General features: G+C 46.6%; 1 protein-coding gene across 1 annotated transcript in view; it reads left to right on the top strand.

Moving 5' to 3' along the window:
• Nucleotides 1–24,031, top strand: part of UBN1 (ubinuclein 1) — a 2,005,314-nt gene that overhangs the window by 152,446 nt on the left and 1,828,837 nt on the right. The window contains exon 2 of the mRNA XM_069646040.1: nucleotides 21,843–22,798. Coding sequence (XP_069502141.1) covers nucleotides 22,556–22,798 — 243 coding nt within the window. The 5' untranslated portion in view covers nucleotides 21,843–22,555. The remainder of the gene's footprint in view (nucleotides 1–21,842; nucleotides 22,799–24,031) is intronic.

Genomic DNA, 24,031 nt, shown 5'->3' on the forward strand with positions numbered 1-24,031 from the left:
GGGCTGCGAAAAAGTGCACCTCTCTATCTGCCTCTGTTCTAAATTGGTTCAAAGCAGTGCAGGCCTCTGTCAGGGAGTCAGCAGAGCTACTCTCCCCGTTCTTGGCTTCCAACTCTGCAAGACTGCATTCTAGCACCCCAATCTGTTGCGGATCCCCTTCAATACCCTGCATTCTATTGAAATGCAATGACCCCTCAAGTTAACCTTGAACGCCTCCCAGAGACTACGGGCTAATGTAACCAATCCCACATTTATCCCAAAGAAAGTTTAAACAATTTCCTGCACCTCACTGCGGTAGACTACATCTAGTATGGCCCGACCTTTAAAGCGCCAGTGTGGTCTCAATGGAAATTCCCACAAGGTGGAACTGCCACACCAACAGGGCGTGATCAGAGAGAGTTTGCGGAAGCATAGTACAAGATGTGCTGCTGCGGATCAGAGCCGGACTGGTTAATATGTAGTCTATGCAGGTGCTCGAGTCATGAACAGAGGAATAGAAAAAGTATCCCCGCTCGTTTGGATGTAATGCCCGCCATAGATCCACTATACCCAACTCCTTCACCCCCCCCCCCGCCCCGCTGGATTGCCCTAGTGACAGATGACTCGGAACGCACACCCAAAGAGGATCTATCCAACTGTACCCGTAAGACTGCATTCAAATCCCCGACCACCACCAGCTGTGTATGCGCATATTTCCCACACCTTGCCCACAGGGTCGCATAGAAACCAGGGTCCCCCTGATTTGGTCCGTACACATAGCCAAATAGCCAACTACCCAGAAACTATGACCTACCTTCCATCAGGATCACATTCCTTCTCCAACAGCTTAAATCCCAGTGACTTGTGGATAACAATCATCATGCCCCGTGAGTAGGAGGAAAAGGATGTATAAAATCTGGCGTCTCCCCAAGGTCTCGCAAAGCCAGCATTCCGTCCTCCCCATTAAGTGTGTTTCTTGTAAAAATAGGATTTTAACCCTGTGGCGCTTGCTATATGCCACCCCTTTGCACATTTTAGCATAGTTGTTGAGGCCCGCACATTCCAACTAAGTAGAGTACAGGTATCAGAGCCCCGGCCTCCTGTCATTGTTCCCATAGACAAGACTATCTAACCTCCCCTGTATGCATCCGCTCGGAAGACATGAAGAGCCCCCAGATGCCCATCTTGTATGCGATAACCGCCAGTAAAACATTACTATGATCTAAGCACTGAATTTTTCCCACATGTGAACCAATTTTCATTTAATTTCCCCAACTTGAAACAACCCCTCCCCATCCCGTCTCAGCCCCTCCTCCCCCTCCCATCTCTCACCTCATCCCCCCCATCTCTCACCTCATCCCCGTCCCGCCGCATCCACCCACCCAGAAAATCCTAACCCCACTGCCTACCCCCAACCAGCAGTGACATCATTTCTCCCAGCCCCAACTCCCATTTGTAACACTCCAAATAAGGGCGCCTGCCCGGGGGGCGCCGACACAGCGACCTAGCCCAAACCAACCTCATGAGCCCCTCCCCAGGAGGAGAAGGCCTGCTTCAAACGATATTGTTAAATTGGCACTTTTTGTTACACCAAATCGCCACCAGACATTAAACACCCAAGGTTCCGAACAAAGCAGAGAAAACTTCACCACCTCCTGCTACTCAACATTAATCAACTCCTAGTATTCCTAGTCCTCCCATAGGGGTATCCTCTCTCAAGGTGCATGTAAGGACTCCACAAAGGAGATGACTTCAGCCGGATCCATGAAGAAAAGGGTCTTACTGCCGTGCACAACTCGCAATTTCAAAGTAATTCCCCCAGCTCACGGGCCCTCCGTAAGATGGTATCCTTGTCCCTATAATTCAACAATTTCATTATGACCGTGTGTGGGTTTTGTCCGGGACGCAGCATCTGTTCTGAAATATGGTGTGCCCTTTCCACTATGAATTGGGGAGATAGCACGGGTGTCGGAGCACCTCTTTGGCAAAGGATTCCATGAATTGTTCCATGTTGCATCCCAGTACCGATTCCAGGATCCCACCACCCTGACATTGTTACGTTTGGATTGTGCTTCCAAATCTTCATTCTTATCCCTTATTTGTTTCACCTCCCTCTGCAAGCCTTGAATTGCCGCCATCACTTGGGTACTCGTATCTTCAAGCACTCCCACTCTGTGCTCCAACTCTCAAAGCCGACTACTCTCATTCTCTATCCTCTCCTGCATTTGATCCATTTTGTATTCCATGCCAACACGTTTAGTGCCTACCGATGCAAATTCACTTTTCATTTCGGCAAGTACTAGGCTTAGCTCAGAGGCTGCCCCCCCAGGAGTCACCGATGGGCTTCATTGTGGACCACGCTCGGACGCAGTCTCGCTCCCTTTGGGTCTAGGCAAGGCCATAGTGCCCCTCTGCAGAGCCATTCCCTCCTTTTGTGTGTACTGCACGCAACCCTGCTTCTTGTTTCTTCTTGCCATTCGATGTTGCCCCCTCAGATCCACCGGTGGGGAGTGGTCCCCTTCGAGCACAGCAATCCCCAGCCACTGTCATCCATACAAACCTGTACCTGCAGGGCGCACTCGTAGGAGGCCACCCATAGCCGGACACTCAATGTGGTACCGAAGAAAAGACTTTGTCCCGGGCACCACCTGTGTGACAGGTTGCAAGAGGGGATGCCGAGCAGTGCAGTTCTGGTTGGTCGAACTCCGCCTTACGGCATCAGACCACTTCAGTCTTAGTGTCCTCAGTGCCTCCATGCGTCCCTTTGTGTTGCACTGCAGCTACTCCAATCCCCAGGGGGTCCAGGACTGCCCGCGCCTCACTGTGCCACCATTCGCCCTTCAGTGGCAGCCCCCCCCACCTCCACACCGCTCCAGCGCTGAGGCCCCTCCTGGGACCCCCCAGCACCCACCAGAGTCTCAATAGCCTGCTTCCAGCAGTCCATAGGGAAAATCCAGGGGGAGAACCTACCGATCTCCAGAATCTATCCCCCCCCACCAGGAGCCATGATGATTGAAGCCCCTAGAGCCTCCTGCTCCTATTCCGCTCCGTACCAAAGGACTCCAGGTGCCACTGGGAGAGGTTTTCCTTCCTCCTCGTCCGGCTGGCAGAGCAGCAATCAGCACTTCCCTGGGCGGGAGCCATCAGCGGGGAAGCCACAGGACAGACCAAAGGCACCGCAGAGGTCCGACAACTCTCGCCGCTCACTATGTCCCACTGGAGCACAACACAGCCAGACATCAGGGACCCTCTGGATTCCATGGCGCTGCCTGGACCCCAGGCCCGCTTCCATCACAATTGTCCTCTTCGCCTCTCTGCGGGCTTCCACCGGCCTCCAGAGAGGGAGGAGGGGTCAAGCGTTTACGGACTTGCGCTGCAACAGCACATGCAGCCCCGGGCCCCAGACTGCAGCCGAGTGATCCCCACCGCCTCCTACGGTGTTGAGGTGTGTTGGGGACCATATAGCAGGGCCAGAACAATCACAGGCCTCCCTCTCCTACAGCTCGACCACTGAGCTCAGAAAGCAGCAGCCATCTTAGTTGCCGGATCTCGAGCACCCCCCCACCCCTGAGGCAGGCTTAATTGCAAGCCTGACTGACATAATGGCTCTGTGTTGTGTGCTCTGCCTTAGGATTCCTTATGACTCCCAATTTAGGGGTATGAGAAAGGTACCCCATTGTCTCCCAGAGAGAGTACCCTCTCTGTTAGTCATGTGGCTATGCTGGTGGTGGCTTTTTCGCCTATGTGAAATGGTTCCACTGGGTGACACTGGCTGGGCCCTTTTTGACCCACTCCTCCATTCATCAGAATGGATGTTATAGTTTTCCTGGAACACTTGAGAGGTCCCATGACTATCTCTTGTCCCTCTTAGTATTTGAGAGGAGGTGGCCATCTTAGGCCACTCGGTGTGAATGTTCCAGAACTGGGGGCTGTAGGCAGCCTGAACTTGCATATTCAGATGCTTCTCTGGGACAGAGTGAATGAATTCCTTTGTGTGAAAGAACCACTCCACTTCGCCTCCTTTGAGATAGGCTTGGGTTGCTCGGCCACGACTACCCTTTGACGAGCCAGGTGAGCTTGAGGGAATCACTAGTACTCCCTGAATCAGGAATATTTATCAGAGAATGCTGCCCACAGGGCCTTAAGTAAAATATTACTATCACAGGTTATCTTCAACTACTGGTGTCAACCAATATTAAAGTTATTTGCCACATACCATAACACCCATTGTCTCTGCTATGCATTCTGAATGAGTTTAACCAAAACACTGGAGGAAGTTCTTCTCATTAACAACCTGAACAAGGAACTTTGTTCTTTTGCACCAGTTCTCTAGTTCTGAAGTCTCAGGAAATCAATGAATAAGTGGCTGAACTGGGTGGTTCCAACATGGCCTTGCAAGATTTGATATTTAAATCTTCACCAACTTTCAGGTACTCTCTCAGGTACGTATGTCCTTATCCAGAAGATGTTATGCAGTCTCCAACCCACACTACATTATGTCAACAGTAGCAGAATCTGCTTTCTTTTATTGCTTTAATTGTTTTCACATCTACAGTTTTTACAAACAAATTAAAAAAAAGATTCCTTCTAATCATCATGATCATGATATCTATTTAAAACCATCTTATATTTTGTTTGACTGGTTGGGTCTTGGAATATCAATTTAGAGTGCCCTGCGCCCAATATTAGAGGTGTTTCGGATGCCCGTCAAGGTACATAGATTTTCCCCTGCTCTGTTATAATCAAAGTATCCAGAAAACGTTGACACATGGGCTGCGTCACTATAGAAAAAAACCTTCAGCCGCAGTTGATTGGAATTAGTATTTGTTTTAATATGTCATGGTAGCCCTTATTTGAGACACGTGTTTCGGCGCATACTGTGCCTTTTTCAATCAGGGCTGTTAACAAATACATTTACATTTTTTGATTTAAGCAAAATTAAAAATAAACCAGCAAAAAATTGAAAAGAGACATTACAATTCCAAAAGAGACATTACAATTACAAAAAAAAAATTGAAAATAATCAACAGAAAACATTGAAAATCAAGTGCATTTGGGACAAATTGAATCATGTGATGCTCAGTTTGCCACAGAGATTGGAGAAAGAGGGGTGGCAATGGCCATGAAATACGCCCCAGCATTAGCCAACCTGTTTATGGGTATGTATGAAGACCCACATATATATACAGACATGGCCTACACAGACAACATCATCCTGTGGGCCAGGTATATAGATGATGTCCTCCTAATCTGGAATGGATCAACAGAAGAACTGAATAACTTCATGACAAAAAAAGGCACAGCACATGCCGAAACACGTGTCTCAAATAAGGGCTACCATGATATATTGAAACAAATACTAATTACAATCAACTGCTGCTGAAGGTTTTTTCTATAGTGGCACAACCCATGTGTGAAAGTCATCTTACATTTTGGTATCTCAAACCCTTAATCAATTTCTATTTAGTACATGATCCATAATACTTATTGACTCAGTATAGTATAGTCATATGTCTCAGGAGTGTTAGGCTTCTATCTTCTTCTCATCTGTCACAAATGATGTGCCTAAAGTTGCCACTCCAAGAGGAATAATGTTACGAATAAACAAAACTGTGGCTATCACCCATGCTGTCCTTTCTCCATTTATCAATAAGCCCCACCGTCCCTCCTCATCAATTGTTTGAAGGTCGATCATCAAGGGTTCCAAGAACTTTTTCCGTTCCTCGGTCAACCCGGCACAGAAGGCTTGAAGGTGCTTGATTGTTTCTACCTGATCCTGTACTGCACAAAATCGGCAGGTATTTTTCACAGATTTTCCACGTATTGCATTTATTTCATTTGTAGGAAGCAGGTTCAAACGCATTCTCAGAAAAGTCTCTTTATATTGTCTATTTAGGAAATTTTAACAAATATCCCTGAAGTTGGTTAAGCTTTTTAGTGTTCGTAAGAAAGTAATTTGTGAGTTTACTGGAGGCTGCCTTATCCAAGGTACGGATCCAATCCAGGTCCATAATTTTTCTCTTTACCTGGGTTCGATTTGTCATCAGGTCTATTTCAGAGCAGCCGATTTCTGTCCGATTTTTTTTCTGGCTTTAGTAGCCCATTTGGATAATAGTTGACCTGATCCATTTACTAATTCCGAGTTAATAATGTGAAAGATTTTTGGGCTTGTTGGTAGTATAATTTTCTGGAGTAATGCCAAGCTTTTCCACTCTACCGTCACATACAGTGACAAGAAAGTAAGTTCTCTACGTATTAATGATGATATTGTAGAGTTAGGAAGGTTGAGCATTTTCCTCCAGAATAAGCCTTCCAGTCTTTGCCACAATTTATATGGGAGATAAGGCATAGCCTCTGCCCCGTAGGTTAAGGCTGGCACTACCTTTGCCTTGTAGAAATGTATGACTGCTAATAATGAGAAACAACCATATTTCTTATCCATTAGTCTTGCTTGAGTAACCAGTGTTTTCACTTTCACCAGCAGCGCCTCCTGCATTGGTGTGTCAGTGGAACTGTTGTTCACGGTGACTCCCAAATATTTGAACTTTTTGACTAGCTCAATCCTGTTTGTCCCCAGGAACCATTTGAGGTGCTCTCTTCTGATTTGTCCTTTTTCTAAACACAGCCGTTTTTTCTTGATTTATCTCCAAATAGTTTTGATCAGTATATCTCTGGAGACTATTAAGTTGTCATTGCAGACCGATTTCCGTCTGATCAATTAGTATTAAATCGTCTGCATGTAACAGTCTTGTTATTTCGTTTCACCGATACTGGGGGGAAACGATCTCAAATGCGTCTCAAAGTTCTGGATATCCGATATGTAAAAGTTATAGATGGCGGGCGCCAGAGGGCACCTCAGCTTCACCCCTCTAGATGTTGCAATCATTGATGACAATAAACCTGCTCGGTTTAGACGCACTCTTATTGAAGTGTCAGAGTGGAGAGCAATTAGTGGTTACATTAGGTGATTTGAACAAGTCCTGTCTACTAGCTTTTTCCATAGGAGATCTCGGTTGGCCCGGTCAAAGGCTTGAACCAGGTCAACAAATGCTATGTATACATTTGTTTTTCCTTTTAGAATTTTGCCTTTTAAGATACTGAGCAGTATAATGTCAGCAGATGTTTCGATATTTTTTACGAAACCAGTTTGAAAGTGGTCTGTCCAACCCTCATTCCTTATCCAATCTTGAATCTAGCGGCAACAACAGGGAGCCAAATAGTTTCCCAATAACGTCTAGCAGCTCAATTGGGCGGTAGTTTTTTGGATCTTTTTTGCTCCCTTTTTTTAAAGATGGGAACTACCGTAGCTGTCTTCCATGATGCTGGGATTATCCTGGAGTGTACTACTTTTCTAAATACTGCGTGAATGAAGTGGGCCCGTTCCTCCGGGTGTTCCTTCAGCATTGCGTTTGTTAGGCTGTCATTGCCCGGCACCCTTGATGAATTCAGCTTCATTATTTTCCCCAGGATAGTTTCCACATCATGTTTCAATTACCATATTTGTTTGTTTCCAGTTTTAAAGGTGGCCCAGTTGAAATTGGATGCAGAAACAAGGTTGAAAAGTGTGTCTTCCAGGATTGGTCACTGAGGTTATTTTGTTGTCGGTCAGGGATTGATGTTGGTTTTGTCTTGATCAATGACCAAAATTCCTTGGACATTTTTCTGCATAGTACTCGTAGCATTTGCTCGGAATCATGTTGTAGCATTGCGTGTCTGCGAGCAACTACCCAGGTTTTGTAAGCCCGGCATGCATCCATTGCTTGCTTTTTATGGTGTTCCGAGTTCGATTTAGCTGCTTCACGCTTAAATCGTCTCATTTGTCTTCGTCTTTCGACTAGGAGTTTATCATATGCATGCAGGGCTTGTGTTTCTACTTGATTGCCTCCAGTCTTTGCTCTAAAACTTTCAATAAGGGTCTGTACTATACCAAATTGTTCATCCTGTCACCTTCTTCATTGCTTATGAGTAGTGTGTACTTGTTGGTAGAGCTTTGATTTCTTTGTTCTTTAGTCTTAGTCGATTTCCGGTGTTATTCACTTCTACTTGGAACTTCATTAGTGGCTCAACGGGTTTTAAAGCAATCGACCATGATATTGTTAACAGGTTATGGTCGCTGTGGAGGTCCTAATTAGATCATAGGTTTTAATTTGCTGTAATAATTTTCTGAATACATACATGTGGTCTAAATCGGCAGACTGGACCCCTCGTTCCCAAGTCGGAACCCATTAGATTTTTCCCAAATTCTCGATCTTTAACCGATGTAAATCTCGTGAGTTTATCAATGTTGACCAATGGATCCCTCTTACTTCTGATGGTAATAGTTGTTCCCGGGATCTCTTGTCTATTGAGTATGTTTGACATATGGTATTTACATCACCACAAACAAGCGTACACGCTACATTGCATTTATGTAAGCCTCGTTGATTATGGTGGTTATACAATTAATAAAACAAGAATTTTCAATGATCTGGGGATTCCAATAGCAATTCAGCAACACCATTTTCCCCTGCCTTCCTTTAGTTGTTGCAAAAGGTGGATTTATCCAGTTCACCAGGAGGGCAAGGCACAAAGGAACAGAGAATAGGATTTTTTCGAGACTCAAGCCAGATCGGAAAGCTGTCAATAGACCTGAGGTCGGAAGACCTTTAATGCCTCTCTCTGCCGGGGCCAGCGTAAGATCGAATCCATCTAAATATGGTTTGCTAGTCAACCAGGTCTCCTGGAGACATATAATGTCATACTCTCCCAGGTTTACATCGCTCAGTATGGTTAAATGCTTAAAGCCTCTGGTCGTCCATGACGCCATCTTTATCGAAGCTTGCATTTTTCTTTTCTCTGGTATCCTTGAATCCGGTATGATCTCCAGTTCTTCCATCGTGGATGGCTATTTATTCTGATGTTTGGGTAATGCACCTGGGATCCACGCCCATTTCTTTTGGTCTTCCAAGTCTGATTGTATTAATTTGTTTTTACCTTCCTTATGGTCTTCAATTCTTTCTTCAGATGATTTGAACGTGACAGATAGCATTAGCCTTGGGTCCTTTGGTACCCTAGCCACACTCAAGGGGTCTTTTAAACAATGTTTCTCTTGTTTTCTTGTCTGTTGTCATTTTTTCTTTAGGAGGCGTCAAGTTTGTCTCGGATAAATCGCCATAACAATCCTCTGTAAAATGTCTACCTTTTCTTCTCCTTAATTGTGAACTTTTTGGAGGGGTTGACGCAGGTCAAGTCAAATCCCAATATGCAGAGGCTATCTGTGGCCTCAATCATCATACCTTTTACCACCGAGGAGTGGATATGCAGATATACACTATCTGTACAGTGTTTCTTTCCAAATTCCACTATCTTTAAGTTGTCAGATAAGATTTGACACAGATTCCGTGGTTTTTGAATCAGTCAGTTCTCCCGTTCTTCTTTCTGTCTCTGGTGTAGCATTCAGAGCTATTCCGGTTTTCACTGGACTTACTCCACTCAGTGGTGACTGTATAGACACTCTTGCACTCTTTTGAGTTCATAAGGCTTTCTTGGGCTTTATTCGTCTAAACCTGTTTCAACTCATTCTTCCTATTTAGTATCAGATTGTCCCTTTTGTCAGAGAATCTCTCTCATTTAAGTGTGCGTTCACTACTACCACTAGAGCTTACCCCTTTCAAGCTTCACCGATTTTTGGTGCTTATTCTTATCTTTTGAGGAGGAGTAATAACTCTTCTTTCTGTTGTTACGCTCTTTGTGTGGGTGGTTAATGTTCTTGGCTCTATTAGCTTTGGCTTGCTCATCCTTGGGCCTCCGATCTCTAACAGGAGATCTCAAAATTGTTGAGTGAAGCTTACTATTTCTACTGTTTCTTTGGTTATTATTTGGGTTTTCTCAGATTGGTTGATACCATCAGGCAATGATCTTATTGGGTGTCGAGCCTTGCTGAAAGTATTAAAGATTCTTTCTCTCTTTTCTGATAATGTCAAGAAGGTAGGAGCCATTGGTCGAGTTTTCTGATTAGTTACTTGTTCGTTCTGAGTTGTTTTTTTTGGGTTATTTAAATTTCGGTCTCCCGTCAAAATTTGTGGAATATCCGATTCTAAATTTTCAAAAGAATATTGTGACAGCTCCATCAAGTCTTCGAGTTATCGATTTCCTCAACCATTCTTGAAACTGAAGGTGTAGCACTACCAATCATCTCGGATCTTACAGAGGGAATTGAATTTGTTTCAGTGTTTCTTGTTTTTTGTTTTCTCTGAGCAGGTATTGGTGGCCCTTGTCCACAGTTGCGCTCTACTTCTATATATTGCCCTTCACGGGTTTTCCTCTCTATAGTATTTGATCTTTCCTGTATACTAATGTTTCTTGAACTGTCAAAGATTGGATAGTCTTGATGACTTTGAGTCTGTTGCTTTGCCGGAGGTTGTTTGTTCTTAGGTTGTATGATTGGTATCACTTCACTGATTAAGTCCATGGTCCTTCGAACAACACATGCATTTTCACTCCATGGAATCCTTCCCTTACACGGACTAGACGAACCAATGGTTCCCCTTTTTCCGCTTTGTCATCCATGTTAATACATTTTTTATCCCTAGATGAACCTTTATGGATATTCCTACGGAGAACCAGTTTCATAGGTTCCATGGTTAAGTAATTTCTGTCCATTGGTTCATCAATAGGATCGTCTCGTGCTGGCTCTCCTATCTGCATTTCCAATTGAGTCATCTGGCAATCTTTCTCCACAGAATTGTGTTGAGATTTCAGGTGGTCGTTTTTTTTTCCATTGCTGTGATATAACCTTCCAAGAAAACCCAATTTGTGTGCATCATAGCGATCATGGTGGTATGATCTTTCAGAGTTTCGTTAATTGATTCATATAGTTTTGAAAATGGAGCCAACGCTATGGTGACGGTCGACATGATGGATAAGAGATCTGATTTTCTGGTCGAATAATTGGTTTTTGAATCAGTCAGTCCTCCCATTCTTCTTTCTGTCTCTGATGTAGCATTCAGAGCTATGCAGTTTTTCACTGGACTTACTCCACTCAGTGGTGACTGTGTAGACACTCTTGCACTCTTTTGAGTGTGTTTGCACAAGATCAAAAGGCTTTCTTGGGCTTTATTCATCCAAACCTGTTTCAACTCATTTGGCAATTTTGGAGTTGACATTTGACCTGGGTGATCAAACAAAACACCCCGGTCTGTTGTTTCCCCTTGCATTTGATGGACATGTAGTTCAAAGGTTGCTTGCTTCCTGGTAGGCACAACATGGTCGATCGGTTTACCTCTATCGATACCAGCCTTCATGCACATCCTGGATTCCCATTCCTATTGAAACTCCTGTCCGAGGTTACTGGGCTTATTTGTGGTTATATTCCCCATTATAGTCTGTGTTGGCTGCTTTGGGAGGCTTTCTTGTCCCCTATCTCCAATGGTGTATTCAAGTGAACGTGACTCCCATTAAAAGAGGAAGTTCCTCTGGATTCTGCATGGTTTTCAAACCCATTACCATTGTTGTGCCATCGCTCACTCGCTACGTTGATCGATTTCCTCCTAGCCATGCAAAGTTGAGTCAACTTTGTTTGTGGTAAGTTTGGCGTTTTCTCTTGGGCCGCCCGGTGATCCCGGTTTACTTTGAGTATTATAGGGTCTTTGGGTCTGTCCTTGTCAAAGTCGGGCGTTCCTATCAGGGACTCGACTGTAGGGTCTGTTGCTTCCTCTAGGAGCTCTGCATCTTATAGTTCAGCTGCTGAAATACTAGCAGGCTCTGCAGGGGATGAATGTCTCTGTTTCAAAAAATAATTTGCGAGATTCACTGAGAGGAGGGGCCTCTTAGATGTTATTTTCCTGTAGGTCTGTTGTATATTTGCTGGTTTACCTGAATTTTGTTGTACTTGGTTGTGATTTAATCTAGTTAGATCAGTGGTGTCCCTCTTAAAAACGTTTTCACCCAAGTTCTTTGATTTGATTATTTTTCCCCTAAGCTAAGCTCTGCAATTGTTTTTTGACTCTGGGGCGAGTGATCGGCAAATTCTGGATGTTTTTGGTTGGTACCAAAACGGCCATCACTTTTTCCACTGATGTATCCTTTACGAATGCTTTCTTCCCACCCATAGGAGTATGAGAGCGAGGTAAGGGGGGAAAGAAGTACTTTTCTGTTTTCTTGTTCATTCTAGTTTTCGGGCTCTTCCTCATAAAATACATTATTTCCAATTTCATACTGCACTTCTATGCTGTCTGTACTGTCCTCACTTAGAGTCATCATTTCTTGGTACATATTTGTAGAAAGTGTGGATTAGCGCGGTCACACAGAAGTTGAGCTTTTCCCCCAACTTGGTCTGCTCTTTCTGTAAACGTGGTGTCACTAGCCGGTCTGATGTAGCATTTACTTGTATTAAAGCAGGGTCTGCAGTTTACCTTGTTCTTTCTTGTCATTTCTCTAATTTGTGTCGTCACCGATCGTATTGTTCTCAGCCAGGATAAGGGGGCCAGTCATTGGTAGATCAACACCCCCTACCACTGGCGTCTTTGGCGTCTCTGGCACCATTGAAGCTGCCACATTACAACAGTTTGTATGCTCCTTTCAGTGGTTACTGTCCAAGGTACCCGAGTCACTTTCATTTATTTTTTTTCCACACATATCACCATTTGTGATATCTACGGTGTCTATGGTGTCTGTATTTACTGTTTCAACACTATGACGGGTAATTAAATAACTGCTGTGTTTTGAAGCCTGTAATGATCGCTGCTTTTGGGAGGACGTGATGGCGTGAGTGGAGGCGTAGGCTGTGTTCAGCGGAATAGACTTACCTGCCCCTCCTGACAGCTTCATGCCCCAATAGCCCTCTGCTTCACGCCAAGGTCCACAATTGGTTCTCGGACTTTGCGTAGCTGGAGCACCGAATCAAGCTGCTGTTCGGATTCTTCTTCACGCCGACTAGTACTTCTTAAGAGGCGACCTTCCTCCATGTTGCACGTCTGCTCGGCTGACCCGGACTGCCCAGACTGCAACTCGCCATCAACTCTGCGGCCGCAACGTAGCCGGAATGGCTTTTTAAGTGGATCTACCCACTCAAAGCGATAAGGGTAGGAAAAAGATTGCAAATGTTCACACGCAGCAAAATCAATGGTGTTGCCTGCCTAGACTGCAACTCGCCGTCAACTCCGCGAATCTGGTTATCAGTGTAGCAGAAGGAAAAGTCTAAGAAGGAAAAGTCTACTCACTCAGATTCCACTGAAAATAAGGCAATCTGGGATGCTGTTGCGCATGTGCTAAAATGGCCACGTAATGGAGCAGCTCCAGCAGCCCGGCTCACATTTCCTCCTGTAACTGGCTTGCTAACCTTTATCCAGCGGATTTCTGTGCCTGGGAACATCTGCTGCATTTCGTTGCAATCGCTGCTTGGCGGGGTTGCTGTGGTGGCCAAGCAGCGAGAATTGCAGATCCGACGTCTCAACGGATGACATGATGCCGGTGGCCATGCAGGCTGCATTGAGGCAATAGCCATGGGGGATGTTCGCTGGCCATGACTTACACTTGCCACACTCCAGGGGGACAGTTTGCTGACAGGTGGCCTCCTGACACTGTAGAGTTGCGAAGATCTGCCGGCTGCAACAGGGAGCCCAGCCCTGAGACGGAGCTCCTCTGATGGCAAATGCAGCACTGAAACGCACAGCGACCTTGAGAGGACTTGTCCTGTGCCTGAGGCACCTCTCTTGCTCTACCTGACTGAGCTGCGCTGACCCCCCCCAGTTGCGGTGTCGTACACATCAAACTAAACGCAGAGGTTGTGAGCTAAATACCTGGTGCGTTGCCTCTCAATGTTTATTCCCCCCCGTTTATTGCAGCCTCGCACTGTAGATTTTGGAGTGTGTGACAATGGGAGTGGGTGTCCACCCCCTACGAATATACAACTTTTTGGATACCGTGAAAGGTCCTGCAGTCTGCAGCCACTGGGGGACGAAGTGGTGGGAGTCTGGTGTTGGGCTTGGAGGCCCCTGCTGTGGAGTGGCGTGTGGAGGCTGTTGTGGGCCAGGGGCTCAAGTACTATTGCAGGTCTACTCTGAGACCCCAGCCTTAGACAGGGAGTTGAAACTTAAGTGGGGTGACTCTTGGAAGCAGCATTGCCATCTGAGCTGGTGCGTGGAAGTGGGTTGACTATCCCTGAGGACGAATGGTGCCATTGTCATCAGGGTCTAAGCAAGCCCTGTGTCAGAATAACTGGAACACACCGTGAGTGGAGGTTGGCCTCACTGCTTTACTAGCACCCTTGTCTCTGGTGGTGACTGATTGGTGGAGTGGTCAGAGGTCGTGAGATCTGCGTGTGGGACATTAGCTATACTCGCTGATCACGAATGCCCACGCTTTCACCCTCCCCCTCCCCCACCTGACTTGCTGACACACAGCTCCCCCTCGGAGGGAGTGAGAGCTGATACCCGAGAGTAGAGAAAATCACATTTCTGTGTGTTCTGGAATCTGAGATGACGAAGGGTTCCAGCAGAAAGCAAAACTCTAAGAATATGTTCACCAATGCCGCCCGAGAGGGGCTGAGACTGCTAATGGTGCCCAGACACCAGCTGAAACTACGTGCGTGGGGGAGCTCACAGAGACACAGCAAATGATGGCGTGTATGCAGGAGGGATTCTCTGCTGTTCATATGAAGCTGGGTGACACAAGTGCTACCATCAGCGCCATTAAGACTCGCCTGGCGAGAACTGACACACGGCTGCCGGATGCCGATGACTAGGAAATGATGGGTAGGAAATGTGGAGGATGACGTCTACCAGCTGAAAACTGATACAGCTGCTCTGACTAAGCAGGTACTGATGGTTACTAAGAAACATTATGAACTTGAATCCAGATCATGCCGCAACAACATTCGGATCATCGGAGTCCCAGAGAATAACCTGGATGGACCTATGGAAGTATTAGTGGAACACACCCTTCGAACTCTACTAGACAATCCTAAATTGTCATCTCAGTTTGTGGTGGAACAGGCCCACCGTTCCCTAACGCACAAACCAAAACCTGGAGCACCACCCTGTCCCATCATAGCCAGACTGTTAAATTACTGAGGCTGCAATGCTATCCTGGGGGCGTCCTGGGAGAAAGAAGACTGCATATCTATCTGGACTTCTCTGTAGCAGTGCAACAGCAGAGGAAATCATTCCTTGCAGTGAAAAAGAGGCTTTGCGAGCAGGGAATGAAATATGCTATGCTATACTCTGCTAAGTTACGCATTGAGAACGGAGGCAAAACATACTTCGAAGGGATTGTGTCCTCCGACGTATTCCTTATCTTAGATATCTCCATCCAGCTTTGCTGGCCTTGGAAAATTTTTCTCTAGAGGACGCTGCGCGTCGACGTCCGCCGAGTCGATGTCCCTCGACAGCTGCCGTATCGACGTCGACGTCATCCTGCCTATAAAGGCCGCGCGCAGCGTCCGTTGCTCAGTTCTGTTTTTCCGCGCTTACTCAGTGCCTCGGAATATCGTTGCTCAGTTTCGTAGAGAATTTATCCTATTTACCTCGAGATATTCGATCCATACTCGATGGCTTCCTCGTCGGAACCGACAACCCCTCGGTCCGGCTTCAAAAAATGCCAAGACTGCGGGAAAAAGATGTCGCTGACTGACCCTCACAGAGTTTGTCTGTGGTGTTTGGGAGCTGAACACCATTGTTCGGAGTGCGAGGACTGTATGTCCATGACAGCTAAGGCCCTGAAGGAGCGTAGGGGGAAGCTGGAGAAAGGTAAGACCTCAAAAGCTTCTTCTTCCTCGACGAAGTCGAGACATTCGTCTCCTCGTCACCATTCGCGCTCCAGGTCTCGGAGTGGGTCCCATCACTCCTCGAGATATAAGCACTCGAAGAGGAGACGTCGAAGATCCCCTTCTCCGTCCTCCTCTTCCTCTGTTCTTCTAAGAGAATCCCTTGCCCCATGAAACATAGTTCCCGGGCTGAATGGGAGGAATTCCGCAAAAATATGATGAGCGTCTTCGAGAAAGCGGCCTCGACCCCCTCGAAGACTGCCGAGAGCGATGCTGTGGTCGAAAGACCCGAAGGTCAAAAACGCTGCGAGTCGCAGTACCCGGTGAAGGAAGCTTCTCGAGCGCGTCACGAACCCTCGAGTAAGGCTATGACCTCGAAACCTTCTTCGAAGGATCCGTCGACGCAGGTTCCGTCGACGCCGAGGTCGATGTCTTCGACACCGGCGTCGACGCCAAGGAAAGTCACAGTTGCGACGCACCCAGTGGCTATCCCCAGGTCCTCGATGACGATGGCGTCGAGATTGTCGACTTCCTCGAGCAGAATCCCAATTCTATCTAGGACCTCAAGGCCTCTGCCTTTGTTTTCGACGCCACGCCCGAAGCCTTCGACGTCGGCGTCAATGACATCGACGTTTTCGAGGCCGATTATGACAAGTTCGGCACCCTCTGCCTTGGAAATGGGGTTTACACCCTTTATGAGTTCAGAACAATTGAGAACTATGTCCTCAATTATGGAAGAGGGTGAATTGTCTGAACAGGAAGACACATTTGAGTTGCAGGGACCTGTAACCCCAATTAGAGAGGAATTTTCCTCTGAAGAATGCAGGTTAAAGGATCTTCATGATTCCTTACATGAGGCAAGTGGGTTAGACACTTCCCCTTAGGTGGAGTTTGCTAGGCCAGACCCGGGGGAGCATGCTGAAACCCCCTATAGAGCCTTAATGGCCAGGATCACAGAGTTTATGGGGTGGTCTGCACCTTCACAATCTTTCCAACAGGATGACCTCACGGATATTCTTCACAAAGGCCCACAGGAGGATCCTGTGGTGCCTTTTCATAAAGCTCTTCAGAGGAAGATTATGACGAACTGGGAAACCCCAGATGTCGTCCCGGCAGTAAATAAAAAACTGTCTACAAAATACTCTACAGACCCGGAGTTTTTGTCAAAGCACCCATCCCCAGAAAGTCTGGTGGTACAGGCAGCATCTTCTACCGATGTCAAGACGGCTTATCCTATCGTCCCACAGGACAGGGACGATAAAAAATATGATGCTATGGCAAAGAAAGTTTTTTCGGCATGTAGCATGGCGTTAAAATCTGTTAATGCTACTTGCACCCTTGCTAGATTCAGCCATACACTTTGGGAGTGTGCTTCTACAGCGGCTGACTGCATCCCGGAGGGAGAAGAAAGGGATGCGTTCCTGAATATCATACAGGACGGTAAAGACACTATGTCCGAATCCCTCCAGACGGGCATTGATTCGGCTGACAGTATCAGCAGAGCAATGGCGGCAAGTACAACAACCAGGAGATTCACTTGGTTGAGAAAGTCTGGTTTTGCCCCAGATGTGCAAGCCAGGCTCTTGAACATGCCATTCGATGGCTCTTCTTTGTTCGGGAAAAAGGCGGATGACAGTTTAGAGAAACTGCAAACTTCAAAAGCAGCAGCAAAATCCCTAGGCGCTGCAATCCGTCAGACACCTTTTCGTCCCACAGGAACCTCTGCGAGGGGCAAGTCCTTTCGCTTCTACTCCGCATTCGGAAGAGGTAGAGGACGACTGGCTCAAAGGGGACAAAGAAGAACTACCTGAGGTGGACGGGGTAGATATCCAAAAGCCGCAGCAACAGCAGGTGCCTATTTACCATCGGCATCTGCATCAGCCGCCCCAAAACCACTCTGAGGACTTCCCTCACAGGACACTGTAGGAGGCAGGTTGACTCAACATCTGGCGGTATGGCAGGCTATCACGTCAGATGCTTGGGCATTGGAAACAGTTGCCCAAGGTTACTGACTGCCTTTCCTACGCATACCTCAGAGTCATCCACCGGGGATCAGCTCTCAGAAAGCTCCAGATCCGCTCCTCTTGCAGGAAATTTTGGACCTGCTAGAGAAAGGTGCCATAGAACCGGTACCTGTAGCGGAGAGGAACAAGGGCTGGTACTCCCCTTACTTTCTCATTCCAAAGAAAGACGGAGGACTGAGACCCATCTTGGACTTGCGAGAATTGAACAAATTCCTCAGGAAAGACAAATTCAAGATGGTCACTCTTTCTCAGATCCTCCAGGCCCTTCAGTCCCAGGACTGGTTGGTATCTCCGGACCTTCAGGACGCTTATTTCCATGTGCCAATCCATCTCAAACACAGGAAATACCTGAGGTTCGCAATTGGCAACTCTCACTATCAATTTCGAGTGCTGCCATTTGGGCTGACCTCCGCCCCGAGGGTCTTCACCAAGTTAATGTCGGTAGTGGCGGCAAGTCTAAGGAGGGAAGGGATTCACGTCTACCCCTACCTGGACGATTGGTTGATCAGGGCTGTTTCTTCGGAACAAGCTCAGATCCAGCTAAATCACGTGTGCCACTCCCTTCACAAACTGGGCTTCTCCCTCAATTTAAAGAAGTCACAAATGATACCATCGCAGAGACTCCAGTTCATAGGAGCGATCCTGGGCACTTCCCTGGGAAAAGCCTCGCCACCAGAGGTGAGGGCTCAAGATATTCTACAGATGGTTACCAAGTTCCAAGATGCCCAACGTCTCCCAGCCTTCGACTTTTTGAGGTTGCTAGGCCTCATGGCATCCTGCATTTTCCTAGTGCCAGAGGCTCGCCTGAGAATGAGATCCCTCCAGTGGGCACTGAGGACTCAGTGGTCACAATTCTCAGGGAGAATGACAGATCTTCTTCAGGTTCCCGACAGGGTGGCTCGAGACCTTCAGTGGTGGGCCTGTCAGGAGAACATTCTGAAAGGAGAACATTTTTGGCAACCCTGGCCGGAGATAACAGTAGTCACGGATGCCTCACTCACGGGGTGGGGTGCCCACGCCAACGACTTGACCATCAGCGGTCGTTGGTCTCCATCGGAGTCCAGACTACATATCAACCTGTTAGAGCTGAGAGCCATCAGACTTGCGCTGAAGGCGTTCCTGCCAGCTGTACAAGGGAAAAACGTTCTGATAATGACGGACAACACGGTGGCCATGCATTACCTCAACAAAAGAGGAGGCGTAGGATCACTACCCCTGTGCAGAGAGGCGATGCAGCTCTGGTTTTGGGCAATCCAAGAAGGAATATCTCTATCTGCAGTTCACCTAGCCGGAGAGAATAACTTGACAGCGGACGCTCTGAGCAGGCAGAGCACAGTCTCCCACGAGTGGGCGCTGGCTCAGGAAGTCCTTCAAGAGATCTTCGCCCTTTGGGGAACCCCTCAGGTGGATCTGTTCGCCACCAGCCTCAACAGGAAATGCGATCTGTTCTGCTCAAGGGAATTTCCCCCGAGAGGAGCTCTGGGAGACGCGTTCATAGTGGACTGGGAGTTTCCGCTTCTGCACGCGTTCCCACCGGTCCCTGTCATTCCTCAAATGATCAGGAGGTTGAGAAGATTCCGGAGAACCATGATCCTAATTTCCCCGGATTGGGCCAGGAGAACGTGGTACCCGGACCTTCTAGACTTGTCCATCTGCCCTCCAATTCGACTTCCACTCAGAGAGAACCTACTCTCACAGAAGGGAGGTCGGGTTCTCCATCCAGACATCAAAACCCTCAACCTTCACGCTTGGCTTCTGAAAGGCTGAGGTACAAGGATTGGGACCTCCCTGATGATGTTATGGAGGTGTTGCTTTCGGCAAGGAGGCCAGCAACAAAGTCTTTATACCGCTGCCGTTGGAACAGATTTTGCAGCTGGTGTAGAGAACAGAATATCGACCCTTTTTCATGTGGTACACCAATGGTTTTGTCCTTCCTACTATATTTGGCGAATTCAGGCCTTCAAGTTGGCACCATTAAGGGCTATCTCGCAGCGCTATCCATCTTTAAGCGCACTGCGGAAGAACCATCCTATTTCAAGTTACCCTTGGTAATACAGTTTCTAAAGGGGTTAACCAATGTTTATCCCCCAAGACCATTCCAAGTTCCCCTATGGGATTTAAACTTAGTCCTAACTTTCCTGATGGGCACACTTTTCGAACCACTCCATTCTTGTTCGTTAAGATTCCTTACCCTTAAAACGGTTTTATTAATAGCACTTACATCTGCTAGAAGGGTGAGCGAATTACAAGCTCTTTCTTGTAAACCCCCTCACACAATCTTTCACAAAGACAAAGTTGTCCTGCAAGTGAAGCCTAATTTCCTCCCAAAGGTGGTTTCTGAATTCCATATCACTCAGAAGATTACCCTACCATCTTTCTATCCTCCTCCTCATCCGGGGAAAGAGGAAGAGAGGTTACACAGACTAGACCCTAGAAGGGCTTTAAGTTTTTACATCAGTAGACTAGCCAGGATAAGACAGGTAGACCAGCTGTTCGTAGGTTACACAGGTCACAAGCTGGGGTTACCAATAACTAAGCAGACCATTTCCAGATGGATCATTCTAGCCATTCTGGAATGTTGTAAACTGGCAGGGAAAGACCCCCTCAAAACCTTAGGGCTCATTCGACCAGAGGTATTGCAGCTTCATCGGCCCTCAAAAGAGGTGTGCCGGTTAAAGACATCTGTGCGGCCGCTACATGGTCGTCTGTCCATACCTTTACACGATTTTACAACTTGGATTCCTCCTCCAGTCAAGAGACTAGGTTTGGAAGGGCTGTACTGCATTCTATTCATCAATAGAAGACAGCGTGAAGTCAGTACTCCCTCCTCCAATAATAGAATACTGCTATGGGAGCCTATCTAAGATGAGGAATACGTCGGAGGACACAATCCCTTCGAAGAACAAGTTACTTCTTACCTTGTAACGTTCTTTCGACGGGATGTTCCTCCGACGTATTCCTCATCTTAAATATCTCCTTCCAGCTCTGCTGGCCTCGGAAAAAATTTTCTCTAGAGGGCGCTGCGTCATCCTGCCTATAAAGGCCGCGCGCAGCATCCGTTGCTCAGTTCCGTTTTGTAGCCCACAATAATTCTTTCTGGACTAGACTAATCACCCTCCCATCCATCCCCGCAGTTCTACTTCCCTTGTTGTTGCAGCTTACGCTCCTTCAGGGTGATTAGGAGAGCTGGAAGGAGATATCTAAGATGAGGAATACGTCGGAGGAACATCCCGGCGAAAGAACGTTACAAGGTAAGAAGTAACTTGTTCTTCTCTCCTCCACAGCACCCCACTTTAAATTCCCTGAAGCATATGACCTGTTACTGGTATGAGGGGAAACCCCAATGGACCAAAGTGTGTCCGTTTGTGATATACTATGGGCCTCATCGCGACTTGGGCGGTAACGCCGGCGGTATTACCGCCGGCGGTATTAGCCCTACCGCCGAACTCCCCGGTGCTAATAGCACCGGATCACGAGTTCGGCGGTAAAGTAAATCCCCATTCCCCATTGAGCCCATTCGGGAATGCCCCATTCCCCATTGGGCTCAATGGGGAAAATTCACGCTCTTACCGCCGGCGGATTTCCCGCCGGCGGTAATAGCGTGAATTCTTGGCGGATTTCACACCAGCTCAGAGCTGGGTTGAAATCCGCCGAGGCCCTGATTCGGCGGACCCTTAAATCCGGCGGTAATAGCGCTACCGCCGGATTTAAGGGTTACCGCTGAGGTCGTGATGAGGCCAAATGTATAAAAATGAGTCTGTCATTGAGGACATGTTGTGCAAAGGGCCCCATTCTAAATGTTCAAAGTGTTGAAATATTTTTAGGGAAACTTTATCTAGACCTCCCTGCATAGTAGGTAATTCTCAACCAGTTGTCGAGAACGGAGAGCAAGGTCTTATGGTACCAGAATCACCAGGAAGATTCTTTACTCCCTTTTTTTAAATGCCTTCGTGGGCCTAGGGCATGCGCTCAATTTGCATCTACGAAACTGTTATCAATCCCATTTAGAACATTTTTCCTAATTGCCAAAATATTTCAACTGAAATGTTACTTTTCGTGTGTGTTCACATTGTTCTGACTTGTTTTTTTCTTTTTAGATGTGATGAGAGACTTGATTATGGATATTGTAATCCTGAGAAGACTGGTGTAGTTATAAACAGAAGTCCAAGGAATTGAGACAATAAAACATCTGCTTGTCTGCCCTGGAGATGGCTGTTTCAACAAACTGTGACCTTCAACAAGCAGCAGCCCTGGCAATGACCTGTGACTACCTTTGAAAATACAGGCATTGGTATAGGCTGGTCTTCAGAAGCTGTCCCGACAGGCCTGGTCTACCTTATTTACAATGCAGCTTGACCAGTGAATTGATGTGGCTGTTTTCGATGCTTTGACCCCCTATTCAGAAACATGCCGTGACAAGTAGAAACTAAAAGATGCATTCGAGCAATGAAGGGCCTCTCTTGTTTGGTTAGAAAAGAACAGTTAACCTATTTCTTTTGAGAATGCTGAATAAAGCAGAACTATAGATGATTTCCCTTTCAACTTCAATGAACTGTGTTTTCTCAGACTGTCCTCATCTTGAACAAAACCAGTTTGTTTTTTGTTTTCTAAGAATGTTCGAGCCTGCCGGTCAGACTGTAAACATATGGACGTTGTCATTTGGCCAATGTTTCTCTTCAAACACTGTGTAACAGATCGCCAAATATTGTCTTGTTGCACCTGGTCCTCTATCTTTTCAGCCGCCGCATACGTCATCAGGACTCCCTCCTTTCTGAAGCATGCATGCTGAACTGATTTTGCCTTGAGGGTAATGGCTGAACCCCGCCGGGTGCAGCTCAACTCTATCCCAGTTGTTTCCCTGACACCTCTGGATCTGAAAAAAACCCTTGTCGGTGATGGCAAAGATGAACCTGTGGATGCTGAGCCAACTGCTGCTGTCCGGATCACCCTCACCCTCTTCGAGCCAGATCAAAAGCGCTGCCCAGAGTTCTTCTACCCAGAACTCTTTCGGAACCCACAAGGGAAAGGGAAGATTATGCTTATGAAAGAGAAGGTGAGAGATGCAGAGAATCATACTGAGGTGCCATGTGTCTTAAACATACAGCCTATTCAAAGACACCCTCCCTCATAGCCTTCCAAAGTTGGGTACCGCTTGACACCAAGGAGTAACAATTATGGGCTTTTTTATAAAAGGAAGGCAGGACTTACACCCACTTTGGATGTGTAATTTGCAGAGTATGCCTCCATGACCATTATCCACTTTTAACCACAAACCTGGGTGCCATCAATACAAGTAACCACGTTGCCCCTAAGCAGGGATTCTTTATTCAGACCCACCCCAGAAACAACACGTATTCTTTTGAAGTTCACCCTTATATTGTGCTAAACGTTCTCTTAATGTTGTTTTTATCCTCCACACACTTCATCACATTATACTTATCAATTGCACATATATACACTACTTCTCATCGTTCTGAATTATGGTTGAGCAGTGTTGTAAGTTAGCTTACAAGACCCTATGTTGTCATCAAACACATCTTTCCAATTCCCCACAATCCTTCACAAACTATCAACTATCTCAAACAGAAATTTTCCCTTAGAGCTATACAACAACATACTCTCACAGAAATCTCCTGATTTCTTCCCAACAAAACTGAATGCTATTTTCTATTACTGGCTGGTTGGACATACCCTCCTGGTTAAACACTGTGGTAAGAAATTAATCACACTGTGTTTGACCTCTACCATGGTGTCCCCCCCAAACCACTTAAAGCAATACCACCCAAAATACCAGAGTGCTTCTATCTATAATGGCTGAACAGCAGTGTTACACCCAAGGCCAACTAACCCCATGCCATTCCAAGAACTTATGAGGGGGCTAAATGCTGCATGTGCACTCTTTCCGTTGCAACTGCACACCTGGCATTCTTTATCTACCATCTCTACATCTATACAAGGCCAGCAGTACTGATCATGGTACCGCCTCTTTGTCATTTTCTAACCTATCTGCCCCACATGGGCCAGATCATTGTGTTTCTTCTTTAATACAGCTATTAGCACTACCAATTCTCTGGCTATATAGCTCTTTGTGTGGCATTTTCCACAACCCTCCACTCATGGGTGAAAGGTTTTGACCAGGCCCACCCCACCAATATTCTGTTCCTCCTTATCTAAACTAGTATTCCATGAGGCCATCACCTCTTAACCTACCTCCACAATATCATCTTTGTTCATGGAAACTTCAGTGAGTAATCAACTACAAAAATTCCAAGAGCAGGATTAAGTG

The sequence above is a fragment of the Ambystoma mexicanum genome, chromosome 2p (assembly GCF_040938575.1).
Source record: "Ambystoma mexicanum isolate Mex_15411 chromosome 2p, UKY_AmexF1_1, whole genome shotgun sequence".
Lineage (NCBI taxonomy): Eukaryota > Metazoa > Chordata > Amphibia > Caudata > Ambystomatidae > Ambystoma > Ambystoma mexicanum.